The 21,109-nt window shown below is 36.2% G+C and overlaps 1 protein-coding gene across 1 annotated transcript; it reads right to left on the minus strand.

The window, feature by feature from the left end:
* Positions 1–819: 819 nt before the first annotated feature.
* Positions 820–20,902, minus strand: LOC101896002 (ataxin-2 homolog). Its single transcript, XM_011292719.3, has 3 exons — positions 20,482–20,902; positions 15,704–16,191; positions 820–3,563 (listed from the first exon to the last, which is right to left on the minus strand). The coding sequence occupies exons 1-3, from the start codon at positions 20,513–20,515 to the stop codon at positions 1,479–1,481; spliced, it is 2,607 nt and encodes an 868-aa protein (XP_011291021.2). The 5' UTR covers positions 20,516–20,902; the 3' UTR covers positions 820–1,478.
* Between the last annotated feature and the right edge of the window lie 207 nt (positions 20,903–21,109).

The raw sequence follows: 21,109 nt of genomic DNA on the forward strand, positions 1-21,109 counted from the left end.
AGTGGCTATCGTTAGAGCACTCCACCATTAAAATGTGAATAAATCTTTTGTGTCTCTCTCTGGTAGCGTAGCCAAATTCCAAAAAGTGCAAGAACTTACACCGCAACAGAAAGAAAATAGACTCAGAAGAGCTAAAGAGTTGCTTCGCTAGGCCGAAAGTGTTGAACTGCCGAAATTGGTTTTCTCCGATGAGGATACATTCGTTGTCCAGCTGTTTGTAAACAAACAAAATGATCGTGTTTACTTGACAAAGAGGTCAGCTGAAAATGTGCACCTTCGGTTGGCCACCAGAACTCAAGCGCCGGCATGGTGATGGTATGGGCCGCAATAACAGTCGATGGTCACTCTCCGCTCGTATTACTCGACCGTGGCATCAGAATAAATGCCGAATATATTATCGCGAAAATATTCTGGAGCGTGTATTAAAGCCTTAGGCACGCAAACATTTTGGTCGCAGACCTTGGACATTCCAACAGCACTCAGCACGCGCCACCCAAGAATGGTTACAAAATGAGGTTCTTCACTTCATTTCCAGCGCACAATGGCCACCAAAATCCCCGGATACCATTCCGTTGGACTATTGTGTCTGGAATATTTGGGAAATCAAGATTGGCACTAAAAAATACCAAAGTGTCGATCACCTCAACCAAGCGGTTCGCCGGGAATGGACCAAAATAGCACTGACCAACATTTGGGCAGCGTGTGACGGATTGAATTCGTTTGAAGGCCATAATTCGTGCCAAAGGTGACCAATTCGAACAAATCTAAACTTATTCTAAAAGTTGATGGTATTTCCGAAATTTTTTGCTTTCATGCAAAAAAAAAAATGTAAAAATTATGGCGTTTGACTTTGTTGCAGTTTTTTATCTCACCCAGTATTTGTTTGGCATTTGTAATAGAATTGTTTCAACAGAGAAGCGATTATTATGGTCCAATACCATGGTGGAAGAATATAGGTAGACACATCGACACAGCTGCTGGGACAATGAACTGTTAAACCAATTTCGGAATTGAAAATGTTGAATGAAAAATCATTTAAATTTGTAAAAATTAACCTCCGAATGACGTCGTATAAGAAAACATATAAACATCTACTTATATTTTTTGACAGATCAATGTTCCCAAGTGAAGATGCATCTACCTGTATTCTTCTACTATGTCCATTTCCAACAATAATACTTCTATTAAATAAAAGTCCAAACTACAATTTAGTGTTATAAAATAATAATTAATTTTTTTTCGCTATGTACTTGTATTTTGTACAAAAAATAATAACATTATTGGAGCTTCCGTAAACAAAATATAAAATAACTATAATTTAATGAAAAAGGAAAAGAACAAACACAAAATACAATTCTTAACTACGTTGGTTGTTTAATACTTTAGGAATTAAATAAGTTTTAAAGAATATAGAATATGTTTTTTTTTATTTAAATACAATTCAACATTATGTCGTTTTTTTGTTGTTCTACTTTTAACTAGTTGGTTTTCTCCGCTACTGTATCGTCTTCTACAGGGTGTTTTTCTGTGTCCTCCTTGGCTCCCAAGACTTTAGTGTTGCTCTCATCTCGAGGACGTCGTTTTGAGTTTTCAGGAATTGCTCTTAGATAGGTTACACTTCCACCACCAATAGCCGATACTGTTTCTCCTTGTGGTTCTGATGGAGATGATATAATTTTGACAGATGGCTCTGATGGCCGGGCCAATAATGATCGTGGATGGGCCCGTTGTGCACTTATATACTGGGGATGGGGAACTTGATGTTGTTGTAGCTGGGCGAAACGCATTAGTTGTTCATAGTTGACAGGGAGGGCTGGGGGTTGTGGAGGAGGTTGATTACGATATTCGGGATGATCCTTAACATATTGTTCATAGGGTACCGGAACTGGAACGGGTACTGCGGTTACAGGATAGCCTGCATCGACCAAGGCCTGGAATTCGGCTTGTGTCAATGGCTTACCGCCGGGTGGGGGCAAATGTAATTGTTTTAAATCTTCTATCGTTTTTTGTTTAACTGGGCGAGAGGGTGTGGCAATACCTGTTCCTTGGGAGACATAAATGCTAGACTGAGATGGTGATGAGGCGGGAAGGGGCAATTGCCGCAAATCAGATGGAGTTTGATGTGAATACTTGGTTGTAACAGCTGGGGTGGGAGGCGCTGTGGGTGGTGAGGCTATGTTTCGATGAGGATCTGGTGGACTGGGATAGAAATGTGTGGGTTCGGCCGGTGCTGTTGATGGAGTAGGCCTCTCGGGCTCATACAGTATTGGCTGAGCATACTTGCTTGGAGCAGGATAATTTACTTCGTTTTGGTGAGTTTTCACTGGAGTGGGTGTCGTAGAAAATTTGGTACCGTATTTGTGGCGAACCGCCTTGGGCCGGGGTGAGGGCAAAGCCTCTTGATAATAAAATTGCGACGCTTGTACAGGTGGTTGGGCAGATGGCGGATAAACCACCGGTCCCAGCTTTTTGGCATCAATAACATGTTGCGGTATTGGATAATTACCAACAGGTTGGGGGTAGTTACCAAGTCGAAATAGCGAGGGAATAAATGGTTGACTGTTGGCATCGGTTAGGCTGTTGGGTGCAGACGTGCTGGGTACATAGGCTTTCGGCCGTGGTGCATGTGTTTGTGCAGTTGGTGCCGGTGCTGGAGGTGGGGGCGCAGCCGTATGTCGGTGCTGGGGATGATTAATGAGCACGGATGGCTCGTTCGAGTTGTCCACTATCTGAACCGGGGACACATGGGCTTTGTTCGAGGCAAAAAGATTTTCGATCTCCTTTTCCAGTGAAGATTTTGCCAGCGGATGATTGGCCAGTGTTTTGTAATTAATTTGGGGTCGATAGTAGGCAATTTGAGGGGGTAGAGATGGCGGTGCAGGAGGTTGTGGTGATGCAGCAGCCTCCTGTTCGAGCAATAGTTGCTGATGTCGTTGTTCCTGTAAAGGATTTTGGGGAAGTGGCAGATATTTTGGGCCACCTCGTGATCGTGGTATTTGATATTGTACGTATTCGGGGGGTAGTTGTTGCTCATCCTCAGACGCTTCCACACGTTGACGATAATGACCAAGGCCTTGGGATTGTTGAGGGGCTTTTTGTTGAGCATGGGCTTGAGCTTGTGACTGAGCTTGGGCTTGTGCCTGTGCATGTTGTTGTTGCTGCTGGCGTCTAACTTGATCTTCATGATATGCCCGCGCTTGAAGTTCTTCTTCTAAAAGTTTTAAAAATTGCTCTTCGGGTATAATTTGATATGGTTGATTGGCCGCCCCATTATTCCCTTGTTGTTGTTGCTGTTGTTGCAATGCAACGTTGTAGGGAATTTGTGGTCTATAGACTTGTCCTCGTGGATGCAAATGAGCTGGTACCGGTTGCTCCACTGCCACCGAGTAACGTTGTTCGGCTTCTTCTACCTGGCTATTTGCAGCCGATTCGGATTGATGATTACGCGCCGATGATTTTTTATTGTGGGCAGCTCGAGATTTACCATGGTTTTGTGACTTATGCTGCTGCTGTTGTTGTTGTTGCTGTCGATTTAAGTCTTGAAGATAGGCATAATGTTGGATCTGTAAATATGGAAAGGGAATTTTAAATGTCAGTAGGGGTTATAGTAAATAATCAACTAGTAAATATTCCAGTGAAAATAATATTCACTGCGACAATTGTCAGTTTTTAGGCGCGAGAGGTTGTTGATAAGAGAGAAGTCTCAATTTTCCTTACCACTCTCACCCACAAAATGACGATTGAGACAATTATAATTGCCTAGTGTTTACACATCAGAAGTAAGGTAAATAAAGAGTTTTCGTCATTCCTCATCCCACGTCATTTCATGAATAGCCCTGCATAGTTTGTACAGTTTTTTTTTACGAAGAAATGTTTGATAAATCAAATTTCTTGGTATAAGGAACTAAATTGTTGCAGCCATGCGGTATTGTGGAAGCAATGTAGAAAGATTATTTTTTTAGTTCTTAAAATAATAAACGTTTATATAACGGTATATTAAATTAACTGTCGGTGTAGCCATATTTACTTAAAATTTGACAACAAATTACGTCAAGTTCGTTTCCCGAGTCTTTCGTTCTATTTCCTTTTTGAAAAATTTAAAAAAAGAAATTATTACGAAGAAATTCTCACAGAAATATTGTTTTACAAATAACTTATAATTAACTCATTTCCCACTAGATAATCTAATTGTTGCTTCTATTACATTCAACGCAATTTGTCGAAATCCGTGCAATTTTATGACAAGACAACAGCAAAACATTGCAAGCAAAAAAAAAATAAATCTTATACATTTTTAAAGACAACATTAGTTCAATTAACCAAGTAAGGCTAATAAGCCCAGTGTAATTTGTATAAACCTTGACCGGATTATGAATGAAAATGAAATTTTCTTAGTGAGACGACAAATAAGACACAAACTTTATAAATTATGCAATTAATTGTGGGCTGCAAAGAATAAAATAAACAAAATAATTAGTAAATAAAAAAAGACAAACACAAACAGTTAAATGATGATTTGTGTGATTTGCTTAAAATAATCCATGCGATAATTTAATTATGGTATTTACACACAAACACACATTCGTACCCCTTTAACCTGTGGCCCTTTGCTGGTCTTTGTTTTAACAAAGACTTGCAATTATAAAGGAAAACTCGCGTGGGAAGAAAGTCAATGTTGCTTAATTTTTTGGTATTTCCAATGTGTGTGTGTGTGTGGTTTTCCATTGTTTGCAGTTGCCCTCAAGCAATTTTGAGGCCCTTTTGTCTTTATGCTATTCTCAAAAGGTGTGTTGAATTTAGTGTGTGAATCTGTTCGTTTAGTTAAAAAACAAGTTGTTTAGCATCTTAAACTTGGGTTATACCCTACACTTCTATTGTAAATATGTTAATTTACAATAGAGATGTTTTAAAAGGTCAGTCTAGGGTTGTATGGGTCTGGTTACTCTATTTTCACAGTCTGTAAAATTGGGACAATTATAAAAGGTCTGCCTGGTTACTTTTCTTGCGGGAATTGTCGAGAGAAAAGTAATTTTTTTTTGTTCTATTTTAAAAATGGAATCCCTGAAAAAAACTTGCATGCAATCAAAAGTATTGTCAAAACATAATATTTTCCCCACCATAAAAAGAAAGTAATGGTCTGTTCCAGAACTGCAAGAATCTTAAGTTTTTTATTGCGATAACCGATTTTGCCTTTATGATATCGAAGAAAATTGTAAAAGTAGTAGATTCTTGCAGGTTCTGGAACAGACCAAAAGCAATCGATGTTTTTTTGTATTTTTTACAAAAAAAAAAAAAAAAAAAAAAAATAGAAAATGAATAAAAACAAAGAATTTTAGATTTTGCGACTTTGTTTTCCAAAAAAAAAAAAATAAAAATGCTTTCAAATTGCTTGCACAAAAACCAATTATTGGATACTAAAAAAAGGAAGTAAGATGAAGAATACGATTTGCAGGAAGCTATTTATCAGGCAAGAATTTGCAAACTCTCAGCAAAGAACTGTTAAAATGTCTATAACGAATCGCTCTCCTCCGGAGAACTGTTAGGTTTACAGATGACTTCCAGTACCACTTTTTATACCCTCCACCATACGTAGTGGGGAGGGTATTTTAAGTTTGTCATTCCATTTGTAACTCATCGAAATAATAATTTTAGGCCTAACAAAGTATACACAGGGTGAGATAAACAATACAACAAAGTCAAAGGCCATAATGTTTACTTTTTTTTAATTATATTGAATGAAAGTAAACAACGTCGGAAATAGCAACAAATTTTAGAATACGTTTAGATTTGTTCGAATTAGTCACCTTTGGCACGAATTATGCCCTTCGCACGGCCAATGAAACCGTCACACGCTGATCGAATGTTACTTTGCGGTATTTTGGCCCATTCCCGGCGAAGCGCTTGCTTGAGGTGATCGACAGTTTGGTATTTTTAGTTCTAACCTTACTTTCCAAAATACTCCAGACACAATAGTCCAACAGATTGGTATCCGGAGATTTTGGTGGCCATTGTGCGCTGGAAATGAGGCGAGGAACCTCATTTTATAACCATTCTTGGATGGCGCGTGTAGAGTGCGATTGTGCTGAGTCCTGTTGGAATGTCCAAGGCCTGTGGCCAAAATGTTTGCTTGCCCAAGGCTTTAAACACCACCACCACACCAAGGCTTAAACACCATCGCGAATATTTTTGCGATAAAATTCGGCATTAATTCTGATGCCACGGTCGATTAATAGGAGCTGAGAGCGACCATCGGCTGTTATGGCGGCCCACACCATCACAAAGGCCGGCTCTTGAGTTCTGGTGGCCAACCGAAGGTGCACATTTTCAACTGACCACTTTGGCAAGTAAACACGATCATTTTGTTTGTTTACAAATTGCTGGACAACTAATGTTTTCTCCTCGGAGAAATCCAAATTCGGCAGTTTACCACTTTCGGCCAAGCGAAGCATCTCTTTAGCTCTTTTGAGTCTATTTTCTTTCTTTTGCGGTGTAAGTTCTTGCACTTTTTTGAATTTCAATGGCTTTACCCCGAGCTCATTTTTCAATATTTGCCGAATCGAATATTGCGATATGTTCAGATCACGAGCCATTTTTCGGCCGCTGCGACGCGGGTTTCGATCAAGACGTTTCTTTACTTTTCGATTTCGAACCATTCCTGCTGATGTTGCTGTTTTCTTCCGTCCACTTCCTTGACGTCGGGCTACACTACCAGTATCACGGTATCGAGCGATAGTACGAGACACAAAAGATTTATTCAAATTTAAATGCTGAAGTGCTCTAACGATAGCTACTTGTGGTTTTCCAGCCAAATATAAAAAAATCTTTTTTTCTGGAAAATTCTCACCAAAATGCTTTTGTACGCCTGTAAACAATATCATGAGCTGTCACTGGAATAATTTTAACAGCTGTCGAACGAGTAGCTTAGAAATAAGTGATCAAATGCTAAGGATATATATCAGTCGAATTCAAATTGAACTTTCACACTAGTTTTTTATTTAGGTTAGATTGAAACACCGTCAATTCCTTTCGTCATATTCCATTTGCCACTACTGTACTGGGATCATTATTCTTTATCAACAACAAACAACTTCTTCGATTCATAATTCTTTACTATTGCTCTCTGGGATACTTACTGCTATATTTCCGCTCTCTCTCTCTCTCTCTCTCTCTCTCTCTCTCTTGCTATTATTTTAACGTATTCTCCAACTCCCCATTTACTCCCATATTATTATAATAACTCATTTAATAATATTCTAATTTTCATTTGCTTCCTTTTTCTAATTTTTTCTTTTATAAAATAATGTATTTTGTTTAAAGAGCTAACTCTTAAATAGATCTCAAGCAGAGAGCTGTTAAAAATATGTATGGGTTAAATAAAAAGTCTTTAACCCAAATATGAATTTTGAATCAATTTTAAAATAAAATTTAATGTGTTTAATTGAAAAATCATAAAACATAACTCTTTGTGTATACGTAATTTAAGTAATTTTTACTTGAAAAGTTATCGTACAAATGTATTTCTTCTTTTTTGTTGTTACAGAAAATCATTAAAAAAATACCAAAACATTTAAGCGTTTAACATGTGATTAACATTTGATTTCAATGCAACTAGTTTGAGAATGGTGGTCCGTAGCTCAAAGATGCCACACAATTCTCATGAACTGTTTAGTTGGTAGTTAAATTTCAAACACTTCAAATCACACACACATTCTCACACTGAAAAGGCGTTAAAGGGTGCAGTTGCAAACGATGATGAGTTTCAGCTGACTTTGGCAACACAATTAACCGTCTTTATCTACAGAAAGGTGTTTTTCTCTGTGTGTGTACGTGTTTGTTTACATGTGGGTCTTGAGAGTGCCGTTTAATGGGGTCTTTACTTGGGTTTCACATAAATTGTTGCAACTGTTCGTCGTCGTCTTTTATGTTCGCTGGGACGATTATTTATTGTTGTTAGTTGATTGTTCCGTTTTATAATTTGTGGTTTTTGTGGTGGTTGTAAGTATTCACTTTGATGTCAGCAGAAGTCATGTCTGTCAGACAGGTAGCAATTGCAAGTATTCACAACACATGGGTTACACAAAAAAAAAGTAAAAACAATTATTTTTGTGTATGTGTGCGCATAAATACTTTTATGACAGATATACACAGTGGGCGAAAATAATTTTCTGTAATGTAGAAATTTAGATATATACAGATATATACCCTCAGCCAATGTTCGATTATTTACATATATTTTGACTTGTGGTATGATTATTCAAATTGTTGACCCTCTATGGAAATGGATTTTATTTTTTTTTATTAATTTATTAGCGAAATGGATATTCCGGATGTTTTTTTTTCGGATTTTATGATCGCTTCGGTTATTCAAAACTCTAAACCTTTGTGGGGTAGGTACCAGAAGGAATGGTCCGATCTCAACCATTTTTATAATAGATCTTGTGTTGATGGAAATATTGAGATGTACCAAGTCTGAATTGAATGGGATATAAATTTCGCGTTATATGAGCTTCATGGATATTCAAAATTTGACCCTTTGTAGGAAAGGCACCAAAAGGAGTTGACTGATCTCTACCATCTTCACAGCAGATGTAGTGTCAGTAAAAATAATTGGATGTATGAAATGCGATGAAAACCGGATGCTTATTTCGGATCTTATAATCGTTTTGGTTATTCAAAACTTTGACCCTTATGTTGATGGAAATATTGAGATATGCCAAATTTGAATCGAAACGGATGTTAATTTCGTGTTTTATGAGCTTAATGGATGTTCAAAATTTTGACCCTTTGTGGGAGGTGGAGGTACCAGAAGGAGTGGACCGGTATCCTTCATTTTCACACCAGACCTTGGGTTAATAAAATATTGTGATGTTTGTAATTTGAAGATAATTGGACACTTAAGGTGGCAGTACATAAAACGATTATTTGGCTGGCTTCTTCGGAAATGAACAAAAGAACCTAGGGCCAAAATCGAACTATGTCAACCTAAAACTCCTTTGTTCCTCTACGAAGAAGCCTGCCGATGACTTAAGCCCGCCAAATAAGCGCTTTATGTATTCCCTCCTTTGCAATATATTTTATAGGAGTTATAATTATTCAAAATTGTGACCCTTGTGGGAATGATACTTGATGGAGTGGATCAATATTGTTCATATTCCCACCTGACCTAACACTGAGCAAAATCAGATTATCCTTTCTCTTTGTGTGCAGTAAAATATATATTTTTTTGAAAATTCGACCATTGTGGGGAAGGTGCCAGAAGGAGTGGAGCGATGTTGCCTATATTCGAACTCGATCTAAGTTTGGTAATAATATTACGATGTATCAAATTAGTACTAAATCGGATACAACCTTCGAGAGACAGGCAGACGGACAACGCTACATCGACTCCAAATGTCCTGAAACTGATTTGGTCCAAAGAGACCTACGGTCTAAAACTGTTATTTCCATGAGACACGTTATGGTCGTATCTGTAGCCATATGGCCGAGGTTATAAAAATCTTATCTGCAATTCTCATTTCTTTCCAGTAACATTTACGAAAATGATAAAAATAGTAGATTCTAGAACGTTCTGGAACGTTCATTTAGGCAATGTTATATCGAACACATCAAAAATATTTTAATAACATAAATTATTTAATTAATTAAGTTCTTTATTTAAATTTGATACATGTCAAAAAAAAAAACTTTTTTCCCTTAAAATCTTTCCCTTGGGCGCCACTGTGACCAAAGTTTTTCTTCACTATTTTTCTTTTATCAAGATTACAAGGTAGATTGTGGTTTATTGCACACACACATGTGTTTACAAAAACTTACACGGATTCGAAAAAAATGGAATCAAGAGCATATTTGTTTATTTGCAATGGTAAGTAGGGTGTGAAAACAATTTTCAGCAATTTAAAATAAGTTTAAATTAGAAATAAATGCTACGGAAATTTGTGGGAGTTAAGTAGTAAATTTGTTTTGTCACATCTTAAGTGAAATTGCAAAACAAATGAATTGTGTGTGTGTGTGTTTTTAATGGAGTAAATAAAATTAAGCTAAGCGTGATTGCATTTAGACTTTTTCCTAAATTGCTATGAAGTCTTTGCTTTTGTTATATAATATATTCTGATGTATTAAAAATTGAATTATAAAGTGGTAGAAATGTTTAAAAATAAGGGATACGTTAGCCTATATAGTATTCTATGGAGGGTATATTGAAATACTCATGGTAGACCCTACAAAGTATATATAATCTGGATCAGCGTAAAATTCCACGACGATTTAGCGATCTCTGTCTGTCTGCCTGTATGTGTGTATGTCTGCATCTCCGTCTGTTAACACCGCTATCTTTCGAACAAATTTTGCATACATGTGTATTTTCCCAGTATGCAGGTTAAATTTATAAATGGGCCATGTCGGTCCACGTTTTCGTATAGCCCCCATATAACTGTGTCTCCCGATTTTCGGTATATTCATGTACTCATACTATACGTCTTTGTATAGCCTCTATATAATGGTACCCCCGGATATTCGGTATTTTTATGATCTTAGCGACATTATCTACCGGAATTGTTTCAAATTTCATATTTGAAGTTCGTAATGGGTACTACAGCCTATGACAAAAAATTTCGTATGCTGGCCTACGTCCTCATATAGTCCCCATATAAAGGTTTTCATTAAAGTGGTATTTTCCGAATTTTTATACCCTCAGCCATATGGCTAGGGAGGGTATATGATCATTTGATACGGTCTTTTTGGACCAAATCCGTTTTAGGGCATTTGGAGTCAATCTGGCGATGTCCGTCAATCTGTCTGTCTGGCTGGTGCGCACGATAACTCTCAAAGGGAGTATCCGATTTGGTCCAAACTTGGTACATCCTAATATTTTTGTCAAACATAAATCGAGTTCATGGATGGACAATATCGGTCTACTCCTTGTCTTACCCGCCCCACAAAAGTTCGAAATTTTCAAAAAATATATTTTCTACACAAAAAGATACTCGATAATCCGATTTTGCTCCAACTTTGTAAATTTTAATATTTGCATCAGTCCTACATCGGGTGCGAAAATGGGCAATATCGGTCAACTTCATCAAATACCTCCCCCTCGAAATTTTGAATAAGTACAACTCTTATAAAATGTGATGTAAGAGTCCGATTGTCTTCAAATTTCACATATACCAATATTTTAATCAACCCAAGGTCTGGTGTTAAGATGGCATGTATCGGTCCGCTCCTTCTGGTACCTCCCACACAAAGGGTCGAAATTTTCAAAAAATATTTCTTGTACAGAAAGAGAAATCAGATTATCATCCGTAATATTTTGAAATCGTAATATTTGTATCAGTGCTAGGTCAGGTGCGAAAATGGACAATATCGATCCACTCCATCAAGTACTTCTCACATAAAGGGTCAACATTTTGAATAATTACAACTTTTATAAAATGTGATGTAAGAGTCCGATTGCCTTTAAATTTCACACATCCCAATAATTTTATTTACCCAAGGTCTGTTGCCAATATGGAATACATAGGTCCACTCCTTCTGGTACCTCCCTCACAAAAAGTCGAAATTTTCAAAAAATATTTTTTTGCACACAAAGAGAAACGATAATCCGATTTTGCTTCAACTTTTCAAATCGTAATATTTGTGTTAGTGCTAGGTCAGGTGCCAAAATGGACAATATAGGTCCACTCCATCAAGTACCTCCCCTACACAGGATCAAGATTTTGAAAAATTACAACTCTTATAAAATGTGATGTAAGTGTCCGATTGTCTACAAATTTCACACCTCCCAATAATTTTATTAACCCAAGGTCTGTTGCCAATATAGAATACATCGGTCCGCTCCTTGTGGTACCTCAACCACAAAAAGTCTAAATTTTCAAAAAAAAATGTTTTTTTTTCCACAGAAAGAGAAACGATAACCCGATTTTGCTCAAACTTTGCAAATTCGGGTCACATCTAGGTCAAGTGCAAAAATGGATAATATCGGTCCACCACATCCGGTGCCTCCCCCACAAAGGTTAACAAATTTGAATTATTATAACTCTCATGAAATGCGATGTGATACCAATAATTTTATCTGCATAGGCGAAGTAAAAAAAAAGAAATACTTCGGTCCGCTATATGTGGTACCTCATATAAAGTATAGGAAGTGGCCGATACAGTCCAAATCTGGCACGTTGTAATTTTTATACCAGTCTTAGGTCAGATACGAGAAGGCCAACTGCTTCGGAATCTCACCCATAAAGGGTCAACTGTTTAAATAATCATAACTCAAGGCTGGGGGTTTACATCTGTCGGCAAAACCGACTGATACTATTTTACTTTTTTTTTTTGAAAAATTTCAAGTTCCTTCCAAATAGTGGAGAGTAGTAGAAGCTCGTTCCGGTCGAACTTTGACAAACATTAATTAAGTTTTTAATTGAGTCAAAATTACAATTTTTGCTGTGAAAAAAATATATTTTAAGGTCTAGTACAATGTTGATTGCTTTTATCTGAAAAATGATTAAAATAATTAAATTTTTGCCTGAAATTTGTAAACATTTCTGTACCGGCCACACTGCAGTTGGCTTTCAATCAGCTGATGTTACTGGACACATTTTACTAAGCAAATGTTTGCAAACTCTCAGTAAATAAACTATCGAAATTTCTCTTTTTACTTGCTCTCATTTATTAGAGTTTTGAGTTATCAGACAACATTTTGTATAAAATATCACAAAATATTAGATTATCAGACCTACCCATTTGTAAATTTATTTTTATACTGATTTTTGTATAGAAAAAATAACAATCCTCAAAAACACAATTTTCTATGGACAAACAAGTTACATTCGAAACAAAAAACAAAAAAAAAAAAAACAAGCAATGACCAAGAAGAAGCCTTCAGCTATTCAAATGTTACCAAATTCTTCTACATAGAATCGTGCATGAGAAACAAGTCACGACTGAGACCTCATGAACAAATTACCTACAACATTTCATCTATTGTCTGATTCCTTTCTCTGGTACTACCTTGGGATGTTATAACATAACAACAAAAAAAAAACAAAACAACAACAGTAACAGTAACAATAACCATCATAACATAATGAAGCCAGACATAATGGATAGCGGAATTGGATATTTGTTCAATATATATGTATATATATTTTTTTGGCAACTGGAGTTGCACCTAACGAACTATGAACCCAACTGCCGTGCAGTTTACAAATGGGAGGTTTGTAGTCATTGTAGCTAATATGTCAAATGTTAAACGGCGAAAACAATGAAGTTAATTCAATGAAGTTAATTCAGTTTTGTGAAGTACAAATATGAACACAGAACAAAGGGGGTTCACTTTATCGGCAGCAAAATATAACAATGTACATAATTATAAATGATAAAAAGTTACAGAATACATACAAGCTACTATAAGCTACAAACATTTTATACTGATGTTAAGCTTTGATTCTGATAGGTAAAGTAGTTTAGATATAAAACCCCTCTTACACAAAACTGTCAATTCCATTGCGTATACGTCAAATGAAATCAACTGGATTCAAGATTTGACGTATACGTAATGACATTGATAGTTTAAATACATAGGATTTATTATGTCTGCTACGGAAGTCTAAAACTCCGCACAGACGAATTTGAATTTGTGTGAAATTTTAAGAGACTTGAATACTTATTTCGCTTTCTTTGAGCGTTTTATTTTTTTGTTTTTTTTTTTTTTTTAATCTTGAACCCTATGTGGGGGAGGTACCAGAGGAAATGGTCCGATCTTTACCATCTTTATAACAGATTTTGTGTTGATGGAAGTATTGAGATGTGTCATGTCTAATCGAAAGTTAATTCAGCGTTTTATAAGCTTCATGGATATTTAAAACTTTGACCCTTTGTGGGGGAGGTACCAGAAGAAATTGTCCGATCTCCAATATCTTTATAACGGATCTTGTGTTGATAGAAATATTGAGATGTGCGTATGTTAATTTCGTGTTTTATAAACTTTATGGTTATTCAAAATGTTGACCCTTTGTGGGGGAGGTACCAAAAGGAGTGGACCGATATATTCCATTTCCACACCTCAGATTAATAAAAATATTGTTATGTGTGTAATTTGAAGACAATCGGACTCTTACATTACATTTTATGAGAATTATAATTATTCAAAATTTCGACCTTTTGTGGGTGAGGTACTTGATGGAGTGGTTCAATATTGTCCATTTCCACACCTGACCTAACACTGATGCAAATATTAGGATTTGCAAAGTTGGAGCAAAATCGGGGTAAAGCCATTTAAATTTCAAAAAGAGCAAGAGCTTACACCGCAACAGAAAGAAAATAGACTCAAAAGAGCTAAAGAGTTGCTTCGCTTGACCGAAAGTGGTGAACTGCCGAATTTGTTTTTCTCCGATAAGAAAACATTCGCTGTCCAGCAGTTTGTAAACAAACAAAATGATCGTGTTTACTTGCCAAAGTGGTCAGCTGAAAATGTGCACCTTCGGTTGGCCACCAGGACTTAAGCGCCGGCCATGGTGATGGTGTGCGCCGCCATAACAGCAGGTGTTCCTCTCCGCTCGTATTAATCGACCGTGGCATCAAAATAAATACCGAATTTTATCGCGAAAATATTCTGGAGGGTGTATTAAAGCCTTGGGCACGCAAACATGGGCATGCAGACCTTGAACATTCCAACAGGACTCAGCACCAATGCACTCAGCGCGCGCTACCCAAGAATGGTTACAAAATGAGGTTACTCGCTTCATTTCCAGCGCACAATGGCCAACAAAATCTCCGGATACCAATCCGATGGACTATTGTGTCTGAAGTATTTTGAAAAAGCAAGGTAGGCACTAAAAAATACCAAAGTGTCGATCGCCTCAGGCAAGCGCTTCGCCGGGAATGGACCAAAATACTGCAGAGTAACATTCGGGTAGCGTGTGATGGTTTCATCGGCCGTTTGAAGGCCATAATTCCAAAGGTGACCAATTCGAACAAATCTAAACTTATAAAATTTGAAGTCATTTCCGACATTTTTTGTTTTCATTCAATTAAAATTAAAAAAAACAAATGTAAACATTATGACGTTTGACTTTGTTGCAGTTTTTTATTTCAACCTCTAGCCACATGACTAGGGTATAAACAGATGCATTCTTGTTGTTGACAAGATTTTCTCGAACATTTTTCTGTGACTGCAATTTTTGACAGTTTACTGTTTTGCTACCTCTACCACTAAAAAAGTACAAAATACGCCTATGTACACCATTAGGTGCATTAAAATCTACTGCACACTATGAAGAGCATTAATTTATCTCTTATTACCCTATACAAAATAAAAAAATCCTCCACAGATCTATGGGATTGTTTTATCCGTTATTATTTACAAAAATCTACAAGAATACTGATTTGTTTAGCATCTCGTATAAAATTTTGACATGTTTACTTTATAAGCATGATGCTGCTTATTCAGATATCAAATAGCATTTTCCATCAATTTTGGTATAAAAACCTACTGTTTATGTTTTTTTATACCACAATTAACTCATTAACCTTTCGATATTTTAACTTAAATGTCCATAGGCAGGTTTGCCTGTTTTTCTATGATCGCTCAATCGATTAAACGATCAAGAGTGGTTTTAACAATTCATAGCACGACTTGGATAGCCAGCCCAACTATCCCACAAAATGTGGTCTTCTGCTTTGTTTCGTTTTGTTTTTGTGATTCTCTACTCACCTCTTGACTTTGTTCCAGTAGCTGTGAACTATGTGGCCGTATGGTTACCGGGTAATTTCTCAATTGATGTCGTGGCTGATGCTGTTGATGCTGCTGCTGCTCCTGTTGTTGCTCCTCGTCGCTCTGCAGCTGTTGTTGTTGTTGTTGCTGGTGCTGTGACTGTGGTCGTATTAAAAATTGTCTACCATCTGTACCATAAATGGTCTCTTGTGGATCTTCTGGATCATCGGAATTTGTACTGGAGCGACTGTTGCTGCTACTGCCACCACTACCACCGCTGCTTGTAATGCCATCCGTTCGGTGATTTGCATAGCCATCTTTAGTGTCTTTTGTTTGTCTCTTATCTTTGGTAGATTCATTTGTTGCCGATTCTTTGGCAACAGTTGCTGGTGCAGCAACGTCTGCTGTTGTGTCATCGGTAATTTGTTTTGTTGTCGTTATTTTACTGGCTTTATTTGTCGTTTCTATGGCGTAGACATTTAACATGCCTGCAGTGAGAGAGAGAAAGAGGGAGAGAGAAACGTATAATAAAAATGCTAAATTGGGAGATTTGTTCATTGTTTAAAACCAAAATAAATTATTTTGGGGATTATTGCTCGAAATCCTCTATTTAATTGGATGATAGCCTATTTGGACACTTGTAATAATCATGTAATTTAAGTTGTTTTTGTAATTATATTTTGAGTTATATTTACACATTTGTTAGCCTATGCAAATGTACAAATATTTTTCCACACGGCAAGTTATACACCACTGCAAATGTATTTATGTGCGATGAAATGTGTGTTGGATAGTCCTATATAAAATACTATCTTTTTAATACCCTCCACCATACATAGTATGGAGGGTATAGTAAGTTCTCCATTAAGTACCATTTAGTACTTTTCGTACACATATAGTACATATTTGAAACACCACCTCCATATTTCAATTTCAGATATGACAAAGACGTCAAATTTAAGGACTCCAGCAATATACTTTGACCCAATACCAAATTTTTTAAAATTCAGTAATTTTCGTACAATTATAGTACACATTTCCAATCCTCCGCCTTAACTCAATTCCCCATACCAACAGAGGCCTCAGTATCAAATTTGGAGATTCCAGCTCTGTCCTTTTACCTATTACCCAATTTAATACTTTTCGAACAATCATTGTTGCAGTCCCAAATCCATCCCCTTCTCTCAAAATGATATACCTTATCAAATTTCAGAGTTCCTGCCTTTTTCTAAGACTCAATCCTTAATTTATTATTATACTTTTCGTACGTACAATTATAGTACATATTTCCGAAACAACCTCCATATGTCCGGGCTACATATGAACAGCGATCGTAGCATTAAATTCCTGATTTCAAAAACTATCTGTCCGTCCAATACCAAATTGTACCAAATATAGTATATTTAGTATTTTTGGTGCACATGTAGGACACATTTCCAAAGCCACATCCTAACACAAACCTTCTACCAACAGGGACCCCAATACAAAATTTCAAAATCATAGCTTCATCATTTCACCCTAAACCAAATTTACATACCATTTAGTACAGTTCGCACACTTTGTACACCTTTTTAAAACCTTCTTCATATATCAAGCTTACTTTCCAACTTGATTCTTGCACGAAATTTCAAAATTTTTAGCTCTGTCCGTTCACATAATTCGAAATGTTACCAATTTAGAACTTTCCGCAACATTAAAGTTAGAATTTCTATCCTGCACTCTATCTGTGAATCTCATTCCACATTTTAGAATTCTAGCTCATTTCGATCAGTCGGTTAGCTATTTCACTATTCTTTTATAAATTAGAATATTTCGCGTTGCTATCAGGTGGTTTAAAGTTATTTTTAGACCAGATTTTTTTAAAAAAGGGGAAAAATCCATTGGTGACTCGCTTAGGGGTTACAAACCCAGAATTCCTGCGAATCCCTTCTGGTTCCTCACCCCTAAAGGCTCACAATTTCCAATACATTTATCTGTCATAACTTGCGAAACAAGTCAGTGATTCTTTACAACTTGCTTTATCTAAATATTTCTATTAACCAGAAACCTGAGATGAATATGGAATCGCATAAAATTGAATATAAATATTCGATTTTCTTGCAATTTTGTCCATACCAATATTTTTATCTGTATTATATGCAGTATGAAAATGAAATACTACGATCGACTACATCTGGCACCTCACGCACATTTTAACCGTTTTCTAAAAATTATCATCTATCTCAAATAAAGTAAAAGAAGTAGTCGATATAGTCCAATCCTGGCACGTCGCAATATTTATATCATATTTATTTAGGTCCGATACGAAATGGACAATATTGGCCCATTCGGAGTCTACTCCGTAGAGGTTCAACAATTTGAATAATCATAATAGAAGTTAAAATATATTTAAATAATAGAACATTGGCTGGGGGTATGCATCTGTCGTCAAAACCGACTGATACATTTTAACTTGTTTTCATTAAATTTAAAAAACTTAATATTTTGAGTTCCTATTTAGCAAAAACTTAAAAAAATTGATCAACAATGAAAATTTTCGCGTTTTTTTTGGCAAAATAATAATGGTTTTAGACCCTAATTCACTTTGGTCCAAATTCGTTTCAGGACATTTGAAGTCGATCTAGGAATGTCCGTCCGTTCGTCTGTCTGGCTGTCTGGTGCGCACGATAACTTTTGAATAGAGCATCCGATTTGGTTCAAACTTGGTACATTGTAATATTATTGTCAAAATTAGATCTAGTTCGGACATGGGTAACATCGGTCCAATCCTTCTGGTACCTCCCACACAAAATGTGAAACAGTAAATAATTCGCCGTATAGAAAAAGAAAAGATCATCCGATTTCGTGCAAACATTGCAAATCATAATATTTTTATCAGGTCCAGGTATAGTGCGGATATGAACAATGTCGGTAGACTCCTTCTGGTACCTTCCCCACGACATATGGAATAATTATAACTGTTATAAAATGTGAAATAACTGTTCGATTCTCTTCTCTTAATATTTATACAAACACAAGATCTGGTATGAAGATGGAATATATATCGGTTCACTCTTTCTGCTACCTCCCCCACAACGAGTCATGAAACGAGAAATGAGCATCCGATTGTGCCGAGTTTGAGAGGAATCTTGTTTCTGTTTTTATAAAAAGATTTTACACCCATCCTTTTTAACATTTAATATACCCTCCATTTTATGGTGAAGGGTATAATAACACAAATCCCATACAAGTCGAAAGCAGTGTCCAAATTCTCTTTTTATACCCTCCACCATACATTGTATGGAGGGTATATTAAGTTCGTCATTCCGTTTGTAACTCAACGAAATAATCATTTTAGACCCAACAAAGTATATATATTCTTGATCAGCGTAAAATTCTAAGACGATTTAGCCATGTCCGTCCGTCTGCCCGTCTGTTCGTCTGTTGTAATCACGCTACAGTCTAAACAAATTAAGATATGAAGCTAAAATTTTGCACAGATCCCTCTTTTGTCTGCAGGCAGGTCAAGTTCGAAGATGGGCTATATCGGTCCACAATATCGTATAGCCCCCATATAACGGTACCCTCCGATATTCGGTATTTTGATGATTTTAGCCACATTTTTCAATGGAATTGTCTGATAATCCACACAAGGAGTTCCTTGTGGGTACTTTATCCCTTGAAATAGAATTGTCTATATAGGTCCACGATATCGTATAGCCCCCATATAACGGTACCCCCTGATATTTGGTATATTGATGCTTTCAGCCACATTTTTCAACGGAATTGTCTGAAATTCCACACGAGGAGTTCATTGTGAGTACTTTATCCCTTGGAAGAGAATTATCTATATAGGTCTACGATATCGTTAGACCCCCATATAACGGTACCCCCGATATTCGGTATTTTGATAATTTTAGCAATATTTTCCTATGGTATTGTCTGAAAATCCACACAAGGAGTTGTTTGTGAGCACTTTAACCCCGGAAAGGTAATTGTCTATATAGGTCCACAATATCGTATATCCCCCCATATATCGGCACCTTCCGATATTAGATATTTTAAAGATTTTAACAGAATTTTTAATGGATTTTATTTTTTGAAAATTTTCTAATTCGTTTCAATGGGGGAGGGTATTCAAAGTTCGGCCCGGCCGAACTTACTGATTTTTTACTTGTTTCCTCTTCTTTAATCGTAAAAATGTTGTACAATTTAACGGGCACAAATCATATGTTTGATGCCTCCCTTAAAATTTGAGAACAATGGTACATAATTATTATTTTTAGTCCAGTAAGATTTGTAATAGAATACTCCGAATGGCCGTTTTTAATTCAAGACTCTACTTATGTAAACGGCCAGAGGCTGATACCTTACAAATTGTTAACATAACATTTTTAAAATTTTTTGTCATTGTCTAAATTTCGATTCGTAGGTTAAATCTGAGTGGGTTTTATGCTTTAGAATAATATAAGTCTTGGGTAATTATTGTTGATAAAATGCATAGCCGTCATAGTTTTCCGTTGCTATAATCATTCACATCATCTCACATTAAATCGCCCAAAATCATCAATTTTCCTACACTTTCAAAACGTTTCACACATTTATTGTAACATAATTAAGAGGAAAATCTCTTTTAAATTAACACTCCATTCATTAAATGTTAACGCCATAGAATTACATCAAAATTTCATTCAGGTATTAAATAAAAGTTGCATTTACAAAGCGATTACAAATACTCAAGACATCCAAAAAGGGGCTTTGTTTTTTTTTCGAATTTATGGTCCACTGAATTCACTTACCACACACAAAACAAATTAAAATTAATATTTTCATTTTGTTAATGTTATTGTCGCCAAAAAAATAGTTTTTTTTTTTCAAAATTTTGCTGCCTTGCAATTGTCGGAAGACTAGTTTTGCGACACTTTGCGACTGGTGTTGCGTCAAGTGTTTTTCCGCTTTTCTTTCTTCAGTGGAATATTTTGATTTTTGAAATTTCACATAACATTTTCGTTTTCGATTTTGTTTCTAATCCCGTTTGAGTTTTCGTTCGCTTCACTTTTTTATTTTTCTATAAAACCATACTTTTAATCCTGGCAAAGTATGTTTTATATCGTATTTGAGTTTGTTCGTTTTTTTTTTTTTTTTTCGATGTTTGAATTTAACGGATTCACAACGAGATTATCCACCAGATGCGGAGATGCAGAGAGAGAGACACAAGTTGCTGGTACCACATTCGAATATCGACTTGTTTCAATTGTTTCACGACACTGGCATTTATAAGTTGTTGTGAACCTTTGGTGAAGAAAAAAATTCAAGAAAGACAAAAAAACCAACCGACACGAACATTTTCCACAACAATCATCTACAAAAATGCTTCGCTCAAAATAAAACACATCTTGGCACAAAACAGTGCCACCAAATCGTCGC

The sequence above is a fragment of the Musca domestica genome, unplaced genomic scaffold (assembly GCF_030504385.1).
Source record: "Musca domestica strain aabys unplaced genomic scaffold, Musca_domestica.polishedcontigs.V.1.1 36, whole genome shotgun sequence".
NCBI classification, from domain to species: domain Eukaryota; kingdom Metazoa; phylum Arthropoda; class Insecta; order Diptera; family Muscidae; genus Musca; species Musca domestica.